The sequence below is a fragment of the Scomber scombrus genome, chromosome 4 (assembly GCF_963691925.1).
Source record: "Scomber scombrus chromosome 4, fScoSco1.1, whole genome shotgun sequence".
NCBI classification, from domain to species: domain Eukaryota; kingdom Metazoa; phylum Chordata; class Actinopteri; order Scombriformes; family Scombridae; genus Scomber; species Scomber scombrus.
The window spans coordinates 10,209,818-10,235,539 of NC_084973.1; the positions used below are offsets into that span (position 1 = coordinate 10,209,818).

General features: G+C 41.5%; 1 protein-coding gene across 2 annotated transcripts; it reads right to left on the bottom strand.

Moving 5' to 3' along the window:
• Positions 1-981: 981 nt before the first annotated feature.
• On the bottom strand, positions 982-25,140 carry grk5l (G protein-coupled receptor kinase 5 like). 2 transcript variants are annotated; one of them, XM_062417237.1, is made up of 17 exons: positions 24,688-25,140; positions 10,691-10,786; positions 10,442-10,554; positions 7,870-7,911; positions 7,464-7,541; positions 6,963-7,060; positions 6,704-6,796; positions 5,370-5,433; positions 5,135-5,275; positions 4,858-5,048; positions 4,652-4,689; positions 4,360-4,449; positions 4,045-4,253; positions 3,818-3,955; positions 3,454-3,591; positions 3,171-3,302; positions 982-3,075 (listed from the first exon to the last, which is right to left on the bottom strand). In XM_062417237.1, the coding sequence occupies exons 1-17, from the start codon at positions 24,737-24,739 to the stop codon at positions 2,992-2,994; spliced, it is 1,797 nt and encodes a 598-aa protein (XP_062273221.1). In that variant the 5' UTR covers positions 24,740-25,140; the 3' UTR covers positions 982-2,991. The 2 variants fall into 2 exon arrangements, with proteins under 2 accessions (XP_062273221.1, XP_062273222.1); XM_062417238.1 differs by lacking the exon at positions 7,870-7,911.
• Positions 25,141-25,722: the final 582 nt, after the last annotated feature.

The following is a 25,722-nucleotide window of genomic DNA, read 5'->3' on the forward strand; positions in this document are numbered from 1 at the left end:
TTCACCTAGCAACAGTGACTTCTGTAACAGGTGCGCTAAATCCTCAAGTGGATGCATATCAGTTTGAAACAAAATATCTCAACATAATCGTTGCCTGGCTGAAATTTTAATTTTTTTTCAACATTGAATAAGATTGCAGTCATAGATTAACAGCGCACTTCGATTATACTCTAGAGATTTCGCATTGCTCTTCCATTAAGTTGGGAAACAGATGCTAAAAATCAATGCAACAACTACTCTCGATTTTTAATCTCTATGGGTTAAACTACAAACTACACTTTGCATAATGCTAACTTCATGCTCCAAGTTTGTAATGCAGCATCTTTGTAATACAGGATTCATTCTAAATATTAGTTTCTAGACGTCCAGAGCCACTGAAGACATTATAAAGTACAACTATTTTCATAGGCTGAAGGGTCATGATGAGTTAGCTTATCTTGAATAATAAAATTCATGCAGTTGCCCCTTTATGATTGCCTGTGGGAGAACACTGTTGTGGTGGAAGAAATCAACAATGTTGTCAACTATGTAAGTTATGTTTTTTTTGTCTTTCTTAAACTTTTTAATTTACCAATGGGGTCTTTGACTAAGTTATTCCCTCACAGGTATCCTCTGTGAGACTTCATGCTCTTAACTGATGATACAACTGTATAACTGTCAGATTCATGCAGACTGCATTATATTCCTGGTTCAGTATGTTTTTTAATTATGTTAAACTCAAGACTGGTGAAAATGTAAAATGGTATTACAGCATTGTAGACAGTTGTGGCATTAATATTTAAAAAAAGAGCTTTGCTGTCTGCTGCTGCCTGTACATTAAGGTTTAATATATAACATTGCGTGCAAGAAAACAACTTCCTTAAGTTGAATTTGAATATGAACAAGGAAATGAGCTGCAGTCACAAGGACAGAGGAGACAGGGAAATAAAGAGGCAGGTGTACTGTGGAGTACTCAAACTATAGCACAGAGTTTATTGGGACTTGAAGGACACAGTGGGTTTGGCTTTCACATGCACTCAGCACTTTGCTGTACATCACATTAAGAAGGAAAACAGAATTCCCTCACCACTTCCCTCCTCTCCTCCTTCCCTTCCCATCCAAAAAACTGTGTGAGTCTCGTGTATTTGTGTCGACGTGTTCCCCAGCGAAACAGAGCATGACAGTCAGAGGACAAACAAAGTGCTGATGTCTGTGTGGGCATTGTCTGGGAGATCATGCGAACAAGGAGGCACTTCAGTCTGATTCAGATTTTTTTTTTGTCATATCAAGTACATATATATATATATATATATAGAGAGAGACAGAGAGAGAGAAAGAGAGAGAGAAAACAGGCTTTGCGTGAGATCAATAAGGACGATTATATTACTGCATGAACCGGCTTTCACTACCTCAAATAGGAAAATACCACATTCTTGAAACACGCAGAAGAGACTGAGCTCTTCCTCCCTTTTAATTGGCTGTGCTGCTGAGAGAAGGCCACTTCTTTGTGTGGTGTTGCGGGTTCCTCCGGCATCTTCTTCCATCTTCATATGACAATAAAATTCACCGGATGAATAGGATAAATAAAACAGATAATATGATCAGATAATATGTCATATACCCTGTGTCTTTGATTACAGCTGGAAATAAAACAAGAGGAAGACCCTTTAGATTGGTGAGGCGTTTTGAAGAACATGTAAATGTTAACGGGGCAAAATATAAAAACCTGTACATGTGACAACAACGGCTACGCAGCAATATCTTATAGATGGAAAAGGCATAAGGGGAGCAAGATTAAACTATAGAAAACAAGCAGTGTGTGGCAATATCAATACAATAATGTGCCTTGATGATCAGAGGTAAAACATTTTCATTTTGATGAAGAAACAGCATGACATTATTTTAAAATTGTGCAACTTGGAAGTCAGGCTGAGTGCATGTGTTCCTCTCCACTCCATGGGGACTGTGCAGAAAATTGAGCAAAAAAAAAAGAAGAAAAAAAGAGACAATTTCTGTTTCTGTACAGCATATTACTTTGTTTTTCAAACTCCACATCATGTCAAATATAAAGTGACACTGTAAACCGAGGGAGACGTCTGTGCTGTATGGTATACAATGGTAACATCAGTGGAATGAGGTATGCAGAAGCAAAAGGGATACAGCTGTCCATACTTACACTTGTCCATGCAATGAATACACAACACAATTCTCACAATTCTGTCTGTGTGAATCTGTCTGATTGTGTATGTATGTGTGTGTGCTTTAAGCTATATGATATGTCTGCAGGCTCATATTTAGAGAATGTGTATAAAATGGATCAGGCAACCCACGTTCTGACCCCCCGTGGTTCTAAGTGACGGCTAAAAACCTTCAAAAACCAATAAATCAACATGACAACAGTATCACAAAAACTTAACTGTAATCTTTGGCCTGAGTGTATGCAAGGCAATGTACATTATGTGTTGAGGTTGTCGAGGTGATGTGTTCTGAATGTTTAGGAGTGATTTGAGGTACGAGAGGTGGAAAAATACAGAGAAAGAATGAGTTATAGTCAGAGTTGTACAGATGGTGACACTATAGAGAGATATTGGTACAAGTTATAGACTCACAATGAGTGAAAAAGAAAGTCCTTTTCTGGAAAAAAAATTCACCAAGACCCCATCTTCTATTCCCTGTGGTGGTCTTTATTATACAGTGGATCCCCTGAATATTAGCTTGTTTTCTATCCTTTATCATCAACATCAGTGGCTCTGTTCTATAGTCCAACAATCCTGAGGGTAAGTAAGGTTTGTCCGAATATTTCCAAACGTCTCTGCAATATCCCATAACAAATGCCCGGGGTCTCAGGGCCTGGTCAGCCCCCCCCCTCCCCCCAATGGGCTGACCATTTAGGCTCTAGACAGGCTGTCTCCGGCTGCTGCTCAGGCCCCGGCTGTGGACCAATCAGCAGCGGGGAAGCCCCTCGGAGCTCCTTCCCTTTGTGTGTGTGGCTCCCACACTGTCACTGTGCCACTAGGGGGCAGAGTTGGACATGGAGTCCACTGAGTTTACGCTGGAAGACTGCATGCGGCTGTGGGAAATAGACACCTCTGGGTGCTAAAGCAGAGACAGAGTTTTGTGTGAGTTAGTTTGTTTGAAATTATAATGAGTTTTATGGGTGTGTGTGTGTGTGTGTGTGTGATTTCACTTACATGTCTCCTGAAGATCCTGTCCAGCAGGCTGCGTCTGGGCGGCTCTGGTGGTTGATTCCAGTCAAGATCCGGAGGTCTTGTCCCTTGAGGCCCGAACACATTCAAATCTCTGAAACACTCAGTTTCTATCATCTAGAAATGAGAGAAGAGAAGAGAAGAGAAGAGAAAAGAAGAGAAGAGAAGAGATGGGGAAGTTCAGTGAACTTTATTAGGCAAGTTCTTCCAGCAGTTGTACAAACTGCACTGAGCATTTAAAAATGTCAAACTAAGTGCACACACTTACCTCATTCTGCCATGGGATGGAAACGCAGCCTGTAGCAAATTTGGAGTAGAAGTCATTGTCAGTTTGGTCCAAATTTACTCCCTTGACTGTGGAGAACTGCTCTATGTCCAACACATCCTTACAGTACACTGCCCGAGGCTGGGAGAGGGCAATGACCACGGAAAAGAAGAGTTGGAGAGGAAAAACAGGAGACGCGTTTATCTTAATAGATGTTTTATAATCATGGAATTTTAGTTAAAAGAACATGTTTCCTGCGGTGGCCATTTTAGTTAGCTCGTAGATTAAAACCCTTACTAAGTGCAGTAAAGGCAGAGTTTCACAATAGGTGTGTTTCAAAGTGTGTACAATATTACAAACTACTCACATCAGGCACAAATGGAGGCTCCACTATTCCAGCCTCCATCCTCTTGAAGTTGATGTTTTTGAAGAACGAGTGGGCCTTGATGCCCACTCCTGTGTCCGCCTGGCACCCCAGCCTCTGCTTAGGGTCTTTGGTCAGCAGCTGGGTGTGAGCAGATGCAGAGATGATTCATTACATTATTCATTATTCATCCATCTCTCTGTGCGAACAACTCTCCATCAAACCCTCACCATTCTACAGATGGCCTTGGTGTCCTCTGTAAACTTGTCGTTGTACTCCTCTTCCTCCTCCTGCACCCTTCTCTCTACCTCCTCCCGCTTCACACGCTCCTTGCGGGCACGGAAGGGGGATCGTCCGGCGGTCATCTCGTAAATGAGACAGCCCAGCCCCCACCAATCAGGACTCATGCCGTACTTTTCGTTGTTTATAACCTCGGGAGCTGAGGAGAAAAGAGCATTGGGTTGTTGGTTGAAAACTGGTAAATACTTGGGTGAATCTACTCTACTTAACGTACTCTGGCAAACATCGATTTGATTGTGTCTTACCCATATAGCCGACTGTCCCAACTCTCCCTCTGATGAGTTCTCCTTCAGGCACTTTGATGGCCAGCCCCAGGTCAGAAATACGGATGTGTCCTGCAGCCAAATGTAGATGACAGGCTTATCTAATCACATAAACTGCATGCTTTTACACAAATGCGTTGAACTTATTTTACACGACCAATGGATTACGATGTGTGATTTTGGTTTGACATTGTGCATCAGCAACAAAACAATAAAAAATGCCGTAAACAAAGGTGTCACCAGAAATTTGATCTGATGAAACTTCAAAACTCACCATTGTCATCTAATAGGATATTCTCAGGTTTCAAATCCCTGCAAATAACACAGCACATTCAGTGTGTGGTCAAAGAACAATATCATTTATTCACAACTGATTATCTTTCAAAAACCTGATTCAACGTAGCGTTAAAACTCTCTTTTGAAAATTGAACTGAGCTTAACTACATCTAAAAATGCATTTCAAAGTGTTCACAGCACTACCTGTAGACGATCCATTCTCTGTGCAGATGCTCCAGTCCGCAGCAGATTTGAGCGGCGTAAAACTGGACCCTGTCTTTCTCGAAGCCTGGCGTGCCCATGTTGTAGGTGTGAAACTTCAGGTCTCCGCCGTTCATGATGGTCAGCACCAGACACAGAGCGTCTTTGGTCTCATATGCATATGCTAGGCTCACCTAGAAGAAGAGAAGAACACATTAAAAAGGTTAAAAAGTGCTTGGACAAAGGAAAAGGGACAAGATAAGATTGAGCAGGTACTCACAACAAATCTACTGTTGACTTTCTCTAAAATCTGCTTCTCGTTGAGTGCCATGGACTCTCCTTTCCTCTTCTTGATCCTCTTCTTCTCCAGCTTCTTACAGGCGTACATCTTCCCCGTAGCTCTAACCTGGCAGGCACACACCTGAGAAAAACAGCATGTATAGAGTCATTTAAATCACAATATATAAATATTGTATGCAACATTTATCACTATCATCATGAACTGCATTTCTTACCTCTCCGAATCCCCCCTTCCCCAGCACTCGGTACTGTCTGAATGTGTCTTTAGTGATTGGTTGCCTGACAGAACACAGACACAGCAAAATCCATTAATAGACACTCGTATAGTATTGATTAGAACAGAGATATTATCTGCGGAACTCGATACCATCCTTAGTCTGTTTCCTGTGCAGAGGGTGGGGCTTCTTGTATGCTATTTCACTTTCCAGACATGGATACAATCAAGGATTGCTCTGAAAGCCTGCTGTTTACTTCTAACTGCCTTTGATAAAGCACTCTGCATGAAATATTTTCCTGCCTGGAGTCATCTTGTTCCTCCGAAGAATCCCTCAAGTCAAGTGCAATTTTATCAGAGTCCATTTCCTTCACTTTCACTTTTTCTCACTCCATTTTGTTCCCAAAACTGGGCAGGAAGTCACAAGTTTCATTATATGACAGACACGAATTGCATGTGTTAGTATATATTTTATTAACCATGTTGGGTGAAAGATGTTGAGTTGTCTGTGCTTTGCATAGACACAGAGTTATTGTTTTGGATTAGTCTTATTTTTATGTTTTAGACAGTTCATTGGTTGTTTTAAGGTGCCATTCAAGTTGTTTCCAGGATAAAATGTTTGAAAAATTATGAACATTCTGAATTTCTGAGTTTGTGTTATTTGTAAGTTGTTTGTTCTGTAACGCATCGTTAGTATCATCTATGCTGGCCAGGACACTCTTGACAAAAAAAGAGGTTTTTAATCTAAGTTAGGCTTTTTGGTTAATTGCATTTAAAATGCTGAAATGTTATCGTCCGAATTCAAAATCACTTTTTTGCTTGGTTGATCCACCTTTATCTCCTCCTCATGGCTTAAAATAGTGAAACTTACACAAAAAACATGACGGTTTTGACACTTTTGCTGACTTGACTAGACATGTAATCGCTCATCCAATAACAGATAAATCTTTGCAATTATGCTGAGAAGAAGAACGGACTATAGCTAACCTTTAACCTACTTAAAACATCATCATAGTCTTCCTCTCTAATAAGGAAATACATAACAAAGGAACCTCAGTTGTATGATGTGTGCTTTTGTAAAACATAAATGATTATTGATGTTAATCATTGTCAACTTTTAGGGCTGGTGACTAAAATTAGAACAGATCACACGATTTGAGTTTCGGCGTAAAAATGTAATTTTGAACTACAGGCCTAGGTTAAGTTTGTCCAACAGGCTAAGGATTAAACTTTCCACTTAAAAACTTGTAAATGTAAATGAATTAAGAATTTAGGGCTTGATTACATGGCCATTAAATGAGTGCTTAATATAAAAAAAAGATTTTTCCAGCCAACCTCTCCAGCACCTTCCACTGCAGGAAGCGGTCAAAGTACATGCTGTTCTGGTAGTCAGAGAATGGAGCGCCGCTCAGGTAGTCGTGGACAGCCCTGATCCAACACACAACAAAGCAGCCATAGTCAACACAGATACAACTGAGAATATATTGCATATATTAAAATTTATCTCACAACATCTTCACTGTTATATACATGATCACGAGGTAAAGCCACTCCGGCAGACAGGTGAGAGGTTATAAAGACAGAGGCCACTCACTTGCGGCAGTTGCTGAAGATCTCCTTACATGGACTGAGCTCGAGGTTCTCTCTGCACTGGTCGGCAAAGACCTCTGCTATGTCTACACGCTGAGGTGACTACATCAACACATGTAAACACACACAGTGACATATGCGCACACATACACAAATAAATTACTTTTTATTACACACTCTACATCAAACTGGGGGTTAACACACTTAACTTTTCTTAGAGCGAATCGCTATAACAGTATCAGTACATTATGTACATTTACACTTTGTACAAACATTACATTGTTGTTTTTCTGCATTTAATGTGTAAACTGAATTACGACACCCTGGTAAGTACCTTTGTTAGTGTTCGGGAGGCTTTCATTCAGATGTAACTCAACATTATTGTCTGCTTTCAGTTATTTTCCACAGTTTGAGAATCAGTCACTGTAAAAAGTTACTAAATTCACTTTTACAGCTAAATGTAAATAAAAAACGGTTGATAAATGTATCAGATAAAGAAACGTACTTGTTTTGAGAGAAAAGTCTTGATGATCTGATCTCCTCTGCTCTTCCTTTTTTCATCAGGTGTCACCTCGTAGTCTTCCTAAAACACAAAATAACTTGCATCATTAATAACATTGTGTGCATTATCCAAAGTTATTGTCAACGTAGAACAGAGACAATTAGAAAACAAAAATTAAACATTTTTATAATTCTTTTATAATTTTTGTGGTTTTTTTGTTTGCTTTTGAAATGTTCAGACAGTGCAAGACATAAGAAGACATCACCTTGGAAACTGGCGGGCTGTTTTAGATATTTTATATTATTGTTTAATATATATTACTCTTTTTCATTTTTTTGTAGATATTTTGTAGCTTTGTACAACTTTGCAGCAATGACATTATTTTGTTATAAAAAGACTAGCTTCTTACATAAAACACATTGTCTCTTCTCTCAGGCCATGGTGAGGCTCCCTAAAACACAACAAATCTTTAATAATTATCAAAGATACAATCAGCAGTAATAAAGGACATAAACAATACAAAAAATATATCCTCCCAAATCATCATAAATTGGTCATGATTTAGGATCCGGTCTTGAGCCAGAGGAAGGCCAAGTTTTTCCTCTGCTTCCCAACTGTGAAAAAACTACTGATTTGTTGTTGAGTTGCTGTTTGGTGTTAAAAAGGCCATTTTGCAGACACACACCTCTCACTCTCTGTATCTCTGTGTGCTGCTGTCACTCTCACATAAACATATGGCGCTCTTGACTCTGTGTGTGAACATACGTAGCTGTTGACACAAACAGGTTTGGCTGTTACACACTGGACATATTGGACATTTCACAGAGGCATCGACATGAAAAGCGCTGTGACGCATTTCGTAGCCAGCGCTTTTAACTTTTGAAAAAGGAAGAGGGGCGGGGGTAACATGGCGCCCGTGCTGCACGCTGGCCCGACTTTTTCTATCAGTGGCTTTTTTCCAACATGGTCCTGTGTTGCCTGGCAACCACACAGTAAACACTGCGGGATTCCTTGAGGTCCTGGAGTGTCACAGTGTGTCACACCAGCGTCACCGGCTTTCCACTACAAAACACACACACACACATACACACACATACACACACATACAGTCACATATATATATACAGTACATACACACATAAGCCTGGAGCTTTAGGAACAACAGGCTTTAAAAAGCCACAGCGTCACTGACACTTCAGACCAAAGCCACGAGAAGTCCAGTAATAAATACATAGTGTATTATACAAATGTAAATATATGAGTGTGAATATAAGGTAGAGAGAAATGGGGAAAGAGCAAGAAGTGTTGATTAACTAAGGCTTTGTTATCAGAGCCACTAGAGAAACACACATAGGCAGACATGCACACACACACACACACACACACAGTAAATGAGCTGTCTGACTCTCACCCTTGTCAGCGGGGGTTCAGCCAAAGGGAATAGAAGATGCCCCTTTAGCCTTTTGGAAGCAGAGGGGGTCCAACACACCCACACACACACACACACACACACACACACACACACACACACATTTGTATGCACACACCTCATGATGTAAGAGGAACCACTGGAACGCCTGAGCGCATTCCTTCCTCTGTTCCACACACTGAAATACACACACAATCCCTCTCCCCTCAAAACAGTTGTCTTTATGCCTGTTCACACACTCAATGGAAAGAAACAAAAACTTCTACACATCTCATTAATTCCACTGATCAGATTTGATCAGCAAACTACTACACTGCCTGTTTTTTCATTTTGTACATTACTCACTTTGAATAAAGTATGCAGCCTAGATAACATCATAAAACTGTTTTATAGTTAAACTTCCAAACTTGCACAGGACTCACATGTCATTTAATCACTAGAAACACCTGCCTAGTTGTAATCACCCTTGTGCCTGCTTTATTGTCAGTAAAGTGGTGAGTACAATGCTCAACACTGAGCGCAGTCTCTTAGTTGGTCACATGGTTTGCAGAATTAGCTCCAACAAGTGTTTGGGATGAGTGCATGTAAAGTGGTTTCCCCCTCGCTGAGAGTGACGGTCACTTTTAGGGGGAAAGAGGGAGGGGGCTGGGATGGGAGTGTGTTGGGATTGGATGGGGTGCTGTGGGAAACAATGCTGTCCTTTCTGTCCTGCTGCATGCCCGCAAAGATATTCTGGGCATAGATAAAGACTTAAATGTGTCATGTGGGAGGTATTCCGTCTAGACGCATAGAGAGAGAGAGAGATTGGAGGGGAGAGGGGCAAGTCGGCTTGATGGGGGAGATCTGGCTGGTTGAATAATCACTACTCAGTTTAATTGTCTCCTCTGCGCTGCTTGACCCAGCACTGGCTACGCTGTAATCAAAGTGAGTACACTGAAAAGGTGGACAGGCGTGTGTTTTGTAGACGTGCATTCATCCAGCAAAGAGTGCTGTTTTTCCAGCTCTGCTCTACATGTTCACACCTGGGAGCTCCACTGGAGAAATCGGATGTTAAAGTAATAGTTTGACATTTCCTAACACTTAAAAACATTTTATGGAAGACTATTTCTTGACCAGGCACAGTGACTTCTGTCTCTGCTGCTTGCATGGGCCAGGAACTCCCAGTGCCCGGCAAATAGTCCGACACATAACCCCTGATAAAACCTCAACGTGTCGTTTTTGTATGCATTAAACAAACGAGATATACTCAGCCTTTGTACAGAGCCAGACTTGCTGTGTCCCATAAGAAGCATAAGAATGATATCTGCTCATCTAACTCTCAGCGAGAAAGCCAATAAATTGTCAAACTAGTCCTTGAAATTCTTTGCTCACGGTCACTTTAATTATAATCATTAATTTGAAATAGAAAGTTGACCATTGACCTTCCCTGTGGCTATTTTTGGATTAATGGTAGCCTTCCACTCTGTGTTTATATCTGTGTGTGTGTATGTGTGTGTGTGTGTGTGTGTGTGTGTGTGTGTGTGTGTGTGTGTGTGTGTGTGTGTGTGTGTACCATTGCGTCCAGTAGCTGGATGCATCGTTGCAGTTTGGGTCTGGTCTCACAGTAAAGACGAAAGAGAAGCCGTCCGATAGGCTGTTTCTCACAGAAGTTGACATAGTCCCTCTCTGCAGAAAGACACAAAACAAACCCACACACACACACACACACACACAATTTAAAACACAGCCATGTCCACACAGACAAACACACTTTCATCAAAGGCAAGTGAGCACACACATGAGTGCAAATGCAGAATATTACCGATGCTGTTTCCCAGCTCAGTGCACTGGCTTATATGGGGGAAGCGAAGGATCTCCTTCCATTTTTTGCTCCTCCCTTTCCGCTTTCCTCCTCCACCTGCAGCAAAAGCAAAACAACAGGAGAAGAAAAAGTTTCACTGTTATCAACGTTTATTTTCAGGAGCAGATGAAGGCTTGATAGCTAAAAGCAGAGAGGAAGTTGTGTGCAGATTCTCCCTTGAATGACATCATAATCTCAGCATGTATATGTAATGTAATATGTCATTAATATGTAATATGTGTCTCACTTCCGCCCTAAATCTCTCGTCTCTGTACTGTCTTTCTGTCTCAGTCAGTAGCTTTTCTGGAAGTGGAACAGTGTGTGTTTAATGTGTGTGTTTGTGTCCACACAGACAGAAAGCCTATTCTGACCGGCTCAGTTCCCATCAGAGCCCGGGACTTTGCCAGACTGAATTCCACTGCTCTGAATAATCGGGCATCAGCTTCCTGCAGCATCGCGAACTCGAATCATTTACATCCACATTAGATTTTTAAAGGGAAACTTTCTTTCTCTTGCCTTAAACTTGCCTTTCATATTTGACCACCACACCTCTGCCTTTCCATCTTATACAAGCCAAAGATTGGGATAAAACAGCAATTGTGAGGGCTCATTTCACCGTTTTTCATCCATTCCAGCTGCTGAGCCCTACGTCATGTTCATCTCAGTTTTATTTTTTTCTTAATATGCGAAGACTGTTATAATGAACTAACTGGGATTTCCTTTAACTGCTCGGTGCTGTGGAAATTGGCTGCGAGCAGCTCGCCCAATGTGAGAGGCAACACTGAGAGCATGAGAGCAGGAGAGGTAATGACAAGCAGACATCTTTAAGTAATAACCCAGGAATGTGAGAGGCACTACGTCATGCTGGAGCCCCTGAGTGAAGTCTTTAGCAGTTTTCCCATCAATCCTCTTGGATTACAGCCTCATCCTCCTCTGCTGTTTGAATATATCTATTAATCTCAAACACTGTCACGCCTTTGATGTATTATTTGACACTCTCAATGATTTGAATTCAAGGAAATTTCAATAACACTCAACACCACGAAGATTAAAAACTAATACTGGCATGTTTTTGTATGAATCAGGAGTACTGATAATTTAAGTGCTATATTTTGATTAAACAAGAGCAAATTTGGTTGTTTCATTATTTAATGCATCAGTATAGTCAGTCACCTGTACATGCACATCGTTATACCTCATCATCATATATTTTATACTGTGTATACTAAAGAAAACAATGAATTCCAGCACACTGCCAATGTCAGCACTGAGTTTAGATACAATTTTTGGTCAAATCTTTATCAAGCTTTCCACACATACCAGGAGGAATAAACAGTTTACAATAACTGTGGCAAATTTACCACTTTATATTTGTGGTATTTAGCAAGCTGGATTTTTATTGTTTCCAGCTGACACTTTTTAAAATAATGTATAAAAGGTCTTAATATGCACATGATGGCGACATACATGATATCAAGTTAAAGATCAGGCAAAAAGTCAAGTTCTTATCAGCTGATCTCCTATTTGGAAGACAAGTAAATACATACTTGGACAATTAAGCCACACAAAAGGTTAGATGTTTTCTCTATAATGCTGGGGCATCAAAAAGCTTTGAGGATGAGTACTGATGAGTCTGTAAACCTAACACTCTCTGATGTAATGAGTTAATGAAGCGTAAACTTCCCCAAATCCAATAAAGAGCAGCTAACATTAGCCAACACTATGATATGTTATCATCCAGGGCTATGTACCACATGCCAAAGTGGATGTAGCTGTCCTGAACGGGAAAGCTGAACTTTTTACAATATAAAAATACAAAATATTGTAGTGAACACAGCTTATTATGTGCTCCTTGGTTGCAGAAGTAATGATAGGTTACTAGTAAGCTTGTAAGCCAGTCAAACTAACGACTGCAGCTCATGTTAGAGCAGAAAAACACACTATAATCCATTCCGTACACTTTGTATACACAAAATCCACATGAGATGATTCTAACTTGACGTAGTTTGGGTTTTTACATAGAGGATTCAACGTCACAGCAGCTGAGAGTGGTAGCCGTATCACCTTAGACAAACATGAAGCATGAATGTATTAATAACTCAAGTCAAAATATCCCCTGAGAGAATCATTAACTCCCAGCACCTGCTCCTCATCAACATTACTGTAGACCAAACAAGCTATAAACAGGCCCACTTCCTTATTTAAGCACCAGTTGTTCTCTGAAAACAGTTAATGTAAAGTTATGCTCCACAACAAAATGTCAGCGCGCTCTAGCTGTGTGGTCCAATATTATAATCGCTTTTAATAAAAACAAGACGTCCGCCAAAAAGCACAACAGTACAGTGAGCGGAGAAGGTCATCCCCCACTGGGGCCACTAATCTAAAAATGAAAGCACTTGTGCTACTGTAAGGCGTTTTTGGATAAAAGCATCAACCAAATGGCATAGATTTCCTGTGAAGGGTCAACGCCATGTCAAATAATTGTACCAAACATGGGTCCTCCACCCAAGCATTCAACTTCTACACAATGCTGAGACAACCACAAATAATGTAGTTCCTCCTTTTCCTCTCTGTATCCTGTTTTCTTTCCTTCTCAGCGCTCTCCAAGCCTATTTATTTTTCATTTTCTCTCCCCTCATCTCTTCCGGCTTTTAGTGACTTGTCTCTCCTGCCATCACCTTCCTCCCTTTCTCGGTTTCCCGTCACCCTGCATCTCTTTAACTATCAGACTCTGTTAAGGATGTTCTGTCAACACCAAATCCAGATCACCACTGCAAAGTTGCTGCCAGCCAATGACTGACCTCATTTCCAGCTTTAGGCCCAACAATTGTCTGTTTAAGGGTCACATAAGGTCTGAAGTTAACAGCTTTATGAGCAAATTAAACAGAACTATCCTATAGACCAGTTGTTCCCTGACCTTTTGGCTTATGACCCCTAAAAATGAGGCGGCAGCCTGCATAGGTTTACGAGTTAGCCATTAGTCATTTTTCCCTCTTAGATTGATTAGAATCATTGTTAGAAGCCTGAGAGGTTAAAATAATCCAGAAATTCACAAGAAAAATCAAAGATTAGAGACAAATCTTGTAATAATAGATAGACATAATACATTTTCCCCCTCTCCTGTTTATCATCCAAGTTCTCTTGTGACCCCTTGATATACCCTTCCCCCAAGTTGGGGGCCACAGCTCTTCTACACAGTCAATAAAACCTAAAACTTTGTCCTTCGCTAGGTGAGAAGAAGAAACAGAGTTACAGGGCGTGAGAAAGTTAGTGGAGATGAAAACATGCACCCAAGCTGCTTAGCTACCAGTACTCTGTCAGCATATTTCATTTATCCAGCTATAACAAACTACCTTATTTTGTTTCTATCCTGTTGGGTGCAAAGGCCTGGACACCCATATGCAGACACTCCTACCCCTTACTCACAAACGTTAAAATATAATGCATTTTTTATGTCCACACAACAGACTCATCCATCTGGACATAAATTATAGTCTGTCTGGTCTCAGTGTCTTTAGATGTCTCTGATGTTTTGGCTTAAAACTAAATTCAACCCTAAATCAGACAAGTTCAAATAAATTCTGTGCTACACATCTTATGGCCATCAGCTGTTGTATGTCTGCACCCTGAAGGAGAAATATTCTGGAAAGATGTAAAAAAAAGAAAAAGAAAAAAAAAGGTCTAGAAGAAGTAAAAGAAGTTTGAAAAGGATAGCAAATATCAACACTGAGATTTGAAACTACAGGAACAAACATTTCACTTATGTATATGTGCTGTATTTTAGATCCAAATCAGTAAATCTGGGTCCTTGTTTAATAAAACGGGTCTATTAAAAGACTATGCATGTAAATGTCTTCTATAAACCCTCTTGTCCTCGCTCCCCCATTTATTTCTTTTTCTATTAAACAGTTCTCACTCTCTCATGCTCTGTCACTTACACATGAGCAGAAATATGCACTGCGTTGTGGGTACACTGCACACAGGAACTTGTCAGTCTAATTTGTTCCATGCGGGCAGTGTGGTCACCGCCCTTTATTTATGTTTCTGCTTAGCAGCTCTGACATCATCAAGGCTTGTCAAGTGAAGCAAAAATAAGGTCATAGAGGGAATGACATCCGTCTGGCGCGACACCAGGGGGTTACCGGCATCCCAAACATCTGTGTGTGCGCACAGAGTTCTACTGTGACCTCTCTCTAGTAATGTCCTCATGCTCAATTTATCCAAGTCGGGCAGTCCTGCAGGCTCCCATCCATCCACACATTCAAAAATGTCCCTGTTTAGCTGTGAGGTTATATTCATAAAGTGTTGACACGCAAAAGAATCCAAGCCATTAACCAGTTTGTAGCTCCCACACACATGGTCTCTGAGGTTTCAAAAACACCTCCAGTTACACTGTCACACCAGACGTGCAGTCTGATGTATTGTGGACAACGAGTCGAAACCACATCCTGAAACTCGTGCTATGCATCTGGCATATATGTAACAGCAGCAACTGCAGCAAAGTGTGCTGGTAGCGAGTGTGCAAAATGTGAGAAAGATTTCACGCTTAAGGTATCTCTTCATTGATCTAAAATGTTTATACTGGTTAACAAACAACCAATGATCCCTTACAGATCATCAAACTCTGGCTCATTCTCACATCTTCTCCTTTGTCTGAACTGTTAAAGTGTTGGCCTCGCGGTTGAGTCATACAGTTGGTGGTCAGCAAGGTACCAAACACAGTGATGCAAACCAGCACCAGACTATGATACAAACGCCTTTGTTCTCTAAAAGTCTCCCTCTTCCTTCTCTCCCACATTGTCCAACTGTTCCAATGGTTGGAGTTTATTTGCATTAGGACTGCAGGTAAGGGCTGGTGTTCTTATACATGCAAAATCTGAGACGTAAATAACACAACAAGGGGACGATCAAACAAATAAGAACGTTTGCATGGGCACTCTGTAAAACATCCTCTTCCTGCTTCTCAAGGCCCTACATGTTGCCTCTTAACAGCTTCCTTTACATATAAAAAAAACCAAAATCTAGGAGACATAGCACTGATAAACATCTCAAGACAGAAGAGGAGTTGCTTGAAAATAAATCACACCTTTTCAGATGGTGCTTTTTGTGTGTTGTGCAGCAAGTCATGTGTGAAAGTGCACATTATTATGTACAGCATACAGTATGAACGGGGATGTAGAGCTAAATTGCACAGAAAATATGTATTTTACAGTTGGTGATAATAAACTTAATTCTAATGTACACTAAACTGATAAATAAATCTATGCAATCCGACACTTAGAATTAATCCTGTCTTTGTGACGTTTAGGTTTGTTATTGAAAGGAGGACAGTTTAGGGTTAATTTTAAGTGTAGCATGTGTGTGTTTGTATGTGTGGTCTGTGTGCCACAGGAAGCCGAGGGAAACGCTGCCCAGACCTGAGCAGGAGGGGAGGACTATAGCAGGAAGACGCTCTTTGTTGCCCTGTTCCACCATGATGTCATGTCGGCCCCTCTGTCCAGCAGCCTTATTACCATCCTCAACGAGCCCCTCCGTCCACGTATTCCTCATTATCGCAATAATAACGGAATGATTCTGCTGTAACATCTGCCAACACGCTCAGAGCAAACATCTGTGACGTCCACTTTTACCCTGGCAACGCTGGACTATTCTTTTAGCTGCTGCAGGGTCACATGTGAAACCACTTAATGAGGGGTCATAAACTCAAAAAATTAGTCAGACAATAAAAGAGAGATCTTATCAGCAGTATCGATGTGACTGTACAGCCCTGTCCCAACACACAAAGTGTGCTGCGCTGACAATAACATCTAAATCTAACTTGACCTCAACCCTAACAATGCAGCTGTATTTAGCATGAAAGCTAAACGTTTACATGTTAAAGATGGGTTTAGACATAAAGTCTGTGTGGAACATGTTGCCCACAACTACATTTGCACAGAGCTTTAAGAAAAAGGGCACAAGCGTGACTATTTTCCTGTCTTTATGTCCTTGTAAACATTACTGCTATAAATAGCAACCAGCCCAAGGGCAGGAGCAATGTGTTAATACAAACTGAGGTGGTCAAACCGGTCCATGACCTCAGAGCTGGCGAGCTGTGACAGTTGTCACTAACTGTGCTGTGTGTGTGTGTTCATAAGTGAACAACCGTCGAGTGTGAAAACTTGTTTGCAAGGACAGAAATCTCACAACAGCAGCAGAAAGCAGAGTACATTTCCTGTCAGGGAAGAGTCAGGTGCCACAAGTTTCCTGTCCTATAAATATATGAAATATGGAATGTGAAGGGGGGGGGATTACACACATGTATCCTAGCTTGCACATTCAATAGTCTGATATTATATAATCCACCAGCCTGTCCGATCAGAGCACCACACACACACACATCTCAGGGCACGCCGGGTAATACATGCTGTTTGCTCAACCATAAAGATCCAGGAGGACAGAGCATAGTCCACATGAAGCTCACCATAATAGGACGCCCTTCCGCACTGACTAGCTGTTAGTGTGTTTGTTCACCTCCATAAATGTTTTGATAGGGAGAATATTATGGCTATGCAAACCTACATCTGTATGAGAGATGATTTTATTTATTTTCGCTCAGAGCAAAACTCTGCAGTTACATCACAAGCGAGAGAGCGCTGAGGAAAGTGCCTCCAGTGAAAACAAGAGACCCAACTTATAAAACTGATGGAACACATGGTGCACTGTGCACGGACAGATATTATTGAACGTGGGTGTGTGTGTGCGCGCGTGTTCGTATAGCACAAATACCCATCCCGGAAATAGGGTTAAAGTGATTACATTGCCCTTCTCAGGCTGGCCATTTCTCCATTTCTTTTCCCCCCTCGAAGACACACACACACTCCTCTTGAAGATGTTTGTTCCACGTCTTGCTCCTACAGTATGTTGACATTCCATGTTCTTTTGTCCCTGTTATGGCAACATCTCTAGAAAGAAAAGAGACTGTTGTGGACTTAACTGAGCTGAACTGCTGAGAGAAAGCAGCTGTTTAAGCTTTTTCCACATTTATCTGATATTCTGGGGTATTTTGGTCTTATTCAGGGGCAGTTTTGTTTGTCTTCTTTCCTATATTGTTGAAAACTCACAGTAGGCCTTAAGGAAGACGAGGTGGTGTTTTCCCCTCTCTGCTACACTGTTGAGAATTATTGGGTTTTTACATTAATAGACGTTATAATCTGCTCCATTTTTCTCTCTGAGTGCACCGTTAAGAAACCTCAGGCCATAGATTATCTTAGATAACCTATAGTGGCTCATGTGGGATAGCAGTCACATGCACACGACTATTCATTCACATTTAAAAAAAACTAAGATGATCTAGTTTTTATTTCGCTAGTGTTTTCTAACAACACAGTCATGTCTGACTGTGGTGTGACTGCAAGTTTGCATGAATGCGTTGTAAAAGTGCACAGCTTTGCATTTGGCTCCCAATACAGCAGGAGACATAAAGGAGGAAGCTTCAAAAGATAGACAGGATTGATTATTCTCTGATTAGAGCACATCAAATATTCACTAGATGTTCCATTAAAGAAATATGGCACACTGTAGAACCCAGGAAGAACATAAAGACACAGTAAAATGCTGTATAAATATTCACCTGTATGTTTGAAATGGTGGAAACGCAGAGCTAGATATCATCAGTTTGGCTGCTCAGTGCATTCCTGGAGTACTTTGGTGACAAGCTGTTCAAATTCCCATTTTTTTCTGCATCCACACTCCCTAAGCTACTTCTACTTTTGATAATTATCTCCTGTATTTCCCAGAATTCCACTCGACAACCCCCGGAGAACAGGCGTGAACTTGTTGCATCCAGCTGAGTTACGTATACTGTATGTGTGGGTAGAGGCAGCAATAACAATAGAGATAGTAAGAGCCAGAGAGCTGAATTTTTCCCCTCAAGAAAAAATGAGTCACACTCCTACTCAAAACACAGCGAGCCTTGTAGCGTGTTGTCGATGGAGGAATGGGTATCTCTGCTGCTTCTTTAGTTTATTTCTTCATGTATAAATGCTTGTAGAAGATAGCGAGTCAAGGGAGAATCCCTTTGCCTTTTCATTCTGAAGGACTGGCATCAAAAATTTGACTTATACAGTTGATACTGAAGAAAACAATGTTAATCTCAACTGAAGCTGCACTGGAATTTTAAAAAGCTGCTCTGTACCGTTACCTGCATGAATATTAGAGCTGCAACTCAATAACTACAGTAGTAGTACAAAAAAATATTTCCCAGGACCCAAGATGACGTATTCAAATTGCTTGTTATCCATCCAACAATATAAAACTCAAATATGTGCAGTTTACTAACATATATAACAAAACAAGCATCAAATCCTCACATTTTGGCATTTCTGCATGAGAAGTGACAGAAATAAGTAATGGATTATCAAAATAGTCCACTTTCTGTCAATCGAATAATCAATTAATCAACCAATTACATCTGTAGTGCATTAGGCATGCAATGGTGTTGAAAAACAGATTGTTTCCTAAATAAATGTTGTTTTTTGTTTACTAAATTTTAAACCTAAATGTTTTACTGTAGGAGATTCTCGCATAATAAAATGTTTATTCTGCAACACTTTAACTATTACCAGTATTGTCAGGAAACATTTTGGGGATCTAATCTGCAGGGTGACTAAAAGAGAACACGTAAAATCTATCTCTTTAATAATCAAAGTGAATGACTGCAGAGAGATAAATATGGTTAGGTTAGTCACAAGCAGCCCTGCAGCTACTTGAGAGACTTTCTTCCCCTGTGTTTTTTTTTTCTTTTCACATCCCTTGCCTTTCCCATCAGCATTACCTGTCGAGGAAACAAGAGTCTTGTTTCCCTCTTGTGTATTTTACTCTCCCCTCCATTAATGCTCTCCAGTTGTCTGCCCAATAAAAGTCAACAGCATTATGTCATGGCTCCATCCTCTCAGAGGGGTCCTGAGAGAGGAGCACAAGTGTGTGTGTGTGTGTGTGTGTGTGTGTGTGTGTGTGCGTGTGTGTGTGTGTGTGTGTGTGTTTGTGTGTGTGTGTGTGTGTTACAAAAAGACAAAGAGACTACTGTATATTATTCATACTGACATTACCATTAGCTGACAGGTAGACGATCAGATGGGACACAAAGACCTTGTGTTGTGTGTGTTGACAGTTGAGAGGTTTGAACAGGTTGCCCGGCTCCTTTTCACGAGAATTCGGCATAGGCCCACTGACAGCAGTTCCCCTTGCTTGCTGAGACTTGCTGTGGCATCACATGATGAAGCAACGCCAACCCCCTACCCGCCACCCGCCCCTCCCCTCCACCCCGTCTGCAGCAAGAGCTCGAGGACAGTGCACGTTCAGAGCCCGCACAAATCGCTTTAAATGACAAATACCTCATGCTTATTATCTTTTGTTATCTTCAATCAATTGTAGCTTCTTGTAGTCACAGATCAGATGGTGACGTTCTTTCCAATCAAAATATCCTCTTGAGAGTGCAATGGGGCAAAACAAACAAAACATGGCAGGATTGATTTCAAACACAACACAATCCAATTAGGTCTTGTTGCAATGTGAATCTAGGACTCCAATCCTGTTGTGCTTTAGAGGATCTGAAATGATGGGATCACACCATATTTAGATACCGATCATGTTAGGTTTTCCCTTTTGCACACAAACAAGCCATAAATCTGCGCTGATGTCACTTAAATGCAGGCTGTTATTACATTTTTATTTTGACAACCCGTAAACCCATCAAACTATTTCTGTTTGAGACATGCAATTACACAGTGATTCTTATCTAAATCATACAGGCCGTCAAAGATCAAACAAGATCATTCATTACATCAACAGAGATTCCTCTTTGTCTCTTCATGCTGAAAACGAACAAAAGAATCAGTAGTATTGTAGAAGATCGCAGTTCAAGTCTCCATGTTTGCCTCTCGATCTAATTTAAGTATTTAAAGATCCAGACATGTTTTATGATCTATATAACATACTCTACTTCCAATAATAATTTGTCTCCAATATGGTTTTTCCACAAAAAAAGTTGAATTCTCTCATTAAAAACATTTACTCATTTCCCCCTCATTAAAGATGCCAGAATACTTTTAAACTGCTGGATACAAGATGTCTACTTTATTGTAAAGTTCATTCTTTGTGTTTGTGCACTGGAGGCTTTCAAGCTTCCACATCACACTTGTGTTAGTTGAAAACTGGACCACGATTGGCTCCAAACTGAATCAAGCTGCACATACATCATTCTACACAGTGAAAGTCAAACAACCAGCTGAAGGAACAAGAAGGAAAACACACTGTTGAGAGGAGGGGGGCTTTATAGCTTTTGTTGGAGAAAATGCAGAAGGGTGAAATAAAGGGTAAAGCAAACAGAGAGGGTAGCTGCCATGTTCCTGTTATCATGATGTTTCACCTTAGTTACCTGGAAGTAAACAGAGACTTTCTAATCTGAGTTTATCCTTCACTACTCAGGTCATTTTACCAACACGCCCATAACACAAGGAAATATGTACTGTATGTCTATATTGCTGTGCAGCACAAGATGGTTTTTACTTGTACGGCTACAACATTCAAAACACAACAGCACCAATGAGAAAGCCGGCAGGCAGCGGCTGTAACGGAGTGGAATTCAGTCTAGTAGCCCAAACTAAATACCCCGGCTCAGTTACCGCAATTCAAAGAAAGGCAGCTGGATGCAGCAATGCAGTTTTCCCCCCTTACTCTCATTCACTTGGACAGCCGATGACGTTCGCTCGCCTGGTTTGGAATCTACGACTGCTGCCAGAAAGAGTTGTGAATGGGGAGGCAGGCAGGAGGAACACACACACACACACACACACACACACACACACACACACACACACACACACACAATAAGCTCGGGGTCTACTGCACTGATGTTGTTCTCGTCAGAGTGGCCGAGTTCAAGTTACATTTAAACAAAGGAATTCACATCCACACACACTCCATCTAATATCATACACAAATGTACAGTACACCCTTGTATCAAACCTGCTTACTCAGTCTTCTCATAAACAGTGTAACAAACAGCCACGTCAGGCCTGAGTTCTGTGACACCCCCTCCTCCAATTCCCTCAGCTGACACAGAACATACAGACACTAGAGCTCATCAGATCAGCACATCAGCATTTCCTGCTGCTCTGACATGGTTAACAGTGGCTGTCAGAATATACTCAGATGACCACGCAGGAGATCGGGGTATATCATTTCGCCGCATACTCATCATCCATAAAGTATCTTCCGTAGAGACCGGAGAACGGCTCCACAGGAAGATGGAGCTCGGATGGCAGGAGCCCACTCAGTTTGTTATGTAACGATCAATTTGATTAAATAGCTTATGGGCTGCATCTAACTGATAGCGCATATGGCTTTATGTAAGATAGCGGTCAAGACTACTTAGCGAGATGGTTCAATCTGGTCCAGTGGAAATCAAAATGTGCTACGTGTTCCACTTTATGATTAACATGAAAAAGCATATTGATCATAAATCCTCTTCGATTTAAAAAAGTTTTAGCCGTGTCCCAGCTGGTCTTAATCCACGAGGGGAGCTGCCCCATCCCCTATAATCAATGACTAGTGTTCACACGATCTTGGCTGTAAAACCCAGACCAGTGCCGTCAGATCAGTCATGGCCAACACACAAGAGCCAAAGAGCGATGCAAGGCTGGCACACGGCCTGTTTTGCCCACTCCTGGCCTGGAGATATCAATAGCTTTTTATTTCTACGCCTCGCTGCCACTCGCCCTGTTTTACTGATTTGGGAGGTGTGAGGACGCTGGCATAAACAGGCAGAGATTGCAGTGTAAACTGGGCCTTCCTGTTGCGCATCCCTGAGTGCGTTTGGACAGAGGATGCATGTCTCCCGGTTCAGCTCTGGCTTGGAAGAAGCACTTGTATAAACAAACAGGAATAAACACTCTTTATTTGCTCCATTCACATTCTCCCACTGTTGCTGGTATGTGACCTAAACTGTGCCTCTGTATATCCTGTACTCTGCCATACATATAAGCGAACAGTGGGAGAGTTGCACAGCCTTTGGCACTGGGCCCTGTAAGATAAAACCTCTAATGATTCAGACGCTTAAAAAGGACACAACCAATAACACACTCATAACAACCTGTGACATGTTTCAGTGTGCGCAGTGCAACACATTTCAACTCAACTGTTGATCCACTCTCACAAGGCTGCATCTGTGGGACAGAGGCCATTGATCAAGCCGCTGAGAAAGTCGTGCTTCAGCTATTAACTCAAAGAACCGTCTCATCCTTTAATGTGAAAGTGTAAAAGGCCTTTTTCTCTCCCACACACAGTCAGGGCAAGGACTGGATGAGCACCAATGGAGCAGCTGGGACAAGCGAGGTCTCTCATGGGTCATTAACTGCTCTTATTAATTCATGAAGCTTAATTCCCCCAGCCCAGTCGCGCTCTGCTCCCATAAAACAAACGTCCAGTCTGACCTGGAGGCGTACGCATCCTTTGTATGGGCTTTGACAGCATTTCAGCTTCCTGTTCCACTTTTTTATTCCATTAATTCCCATGAAACTGCTTCAGCCTTCTCTGCAGACTGCCCTTTTTTCCCCCCAAAGTATGTCATCACTGTGAGATAAACGGTTAGGAGCTGCCAGAGGCGCACAAGTCTTCTCCTGCGTCACCCCTCAAATCCACAGAGGCTCTTGCCACATGAAACCACATGCTGCGACAAAACTTGTGTTTGCACTTGTGAGAGACTTTGCATGTATGACAGGCCTCATAACTGAGTGCCTAACAATTCTGAGTAGTGCTTCATATTAAAACGAATTCTGAAAAAAACATGCAAGTATGCAGCAAAGAGTTCCAGGGAAGTATGATGCTAGAGCTTTTTTTTTTGTGTGTGTGTGGATCCCATAACAGGTTTGTGGCCCTCCAGAGGACTTTAAGGAAGTTCCAGTAAGGACAAATTCCACTATGGTTTAAGTCACTGGGAATTATTTCAATTTTTAAAACTATAATAATTTTTCCTATAGATAAAATTTACAGTTATTTTATTAAATATAAAGTCACCAACAAAAACAAAATATTCCCTTATATAGCATCCTGGGACCAAAGCCTGTGATTTGGGGCATGGTGCATTAAAATATGATTGTTTTATTTCATTTTAGACTGTACAATCAAACCAGTGACAATGTAAAGCTCAGCTAAAACTGCATTTACACTCCAGACTCCTGTCATTGACTTATTCCCATTGATGAGAAACAATCATGGAGTCAGACTGCATGATGTTTACCTGCTTGCCTCCCCCCTGCCCTCGGCGCGACCCTGACTTCCTCAAAAAAAAAAGAAAAAAGAGAGATATTAAAGACCCTTTACTGTTAATTATATTTCAGATTAAATAGTCAAACGGCATCTTTTCTCACAGACATCTGACCGTCTGCCTACACCAGACACTCTGTGCAGGCCCCGTACATAGATTTCAACGCCAGTCACGTCATCAGATCACCGTTCAAATGCCAGCCAGCCTACACTCTTTCCCTCCATAGAAAGGAGTTATTCCCTGCTCCAATGTGTGCCTCAGCATGTATAATGTTGCGAAAGAGCGCATTCATTTGCACAGACAGCGAAAGCGGATGTGGGAGGCAGATTTTTTTTTCTCTCCTCTCCTTACATATATGGGGGGGGGGGGGGGGGGGGAATATGATCTGTCAAAATCGATTAGGATAAAATAATCCATCAGCCTGCGCTCAGGTTAAATTTGATCACCAGGTATTCAATGTTCAATGACATGTTCACGTTGCATAAGACGTCTGTTGCATCTGGAGGATTTACCTGCTATAATGAGCCGTACAGTCCGCAGGGCTACCTAGTGCCGTCATCAGTACGATTATTCCCACCTTTTCTGCATATTAAGCGCAAAATGTGACATTGCCATGCCTACTTGCTATTTGCACTATTATATATCAACTTACCCTCTCTTGCTTTTAGCAGTACAGTGTTGGCTACTATGTTCTCCAGCTCCATCAAAAAAAATCCTAAATGCAGAGGTTTTCGTTACACAGGCGTCTGCAGCAAGACCAGCGTCCTTCGGCGTGGATGGTGTGTACACTGTCTTCACTCCTCGTCGGTATCCGAGCAAAAATCACTCATATCAAAGTCGTAAGGGATAAAAACAGGATGTCATAGATTTGCTTGCAATGTAAATTGGGAATGGTTCTTGTTGTGGGCTGGAAGTGCGGCGCTGCATTTCTACTCCAATCCCCCCAAAACCATTCCATGCGTAATTTGGCTGCGGAATCTCCCCAAATGCAGAAAAGGATCAAGTTGGAGGTGCCGATGTAAGCAAACCGGGTCCTTTCAGCATATTCTTTCTAGCGGTACACCAGGATACTACCAGCTTTACATTTCAACAGCAGGGGTTGGCTGAGTGCACCAGAGAGGACATCAGCGCGCCCCCACCTCTGTTTGGTGCGTAATCAAAATGGGCTGGGCTTGTCTGTCCCCAGCTGCGTCAAGCCACAGGCAGACACAACTCCACCAGAAGTTAAGACAACCTGTCATTACAATAAAAGCACAGTACCTCTATGCTTTTTTATATGCCTTCCTATAAGCGTAGACATTAAAATTAACTTTTTGTCCTCTCACTGAAGCTGACCCCAAATCAGTCATTCTACGTTCAGGTGTTTGATGTCAACCACTCTCAGACTGGGTAGGTTGATGGGGGGCAAACCTTTCCAGTTTCGACATTTCCTTCCCTCTCGCCGGGTTCGTTGTTGCATCTGTGATTTGGTAACGTCCCCAAACTGCCTGCAGAGTTACATTCACCTTCCACCTGAGCAAAGGCCTAATCAACCGCAATAATTGAAAACACCTATGTGGGTGTCCTTAACCGTCACACTGTATTGGCCTATTAATAGAAAGATAGGACGTCCTCATAGTAAAGTCAGATGCCAGTGGACATTCTCTACTAAGTTCATATTGCTTCTAGTGCAATGACACAAATAAGG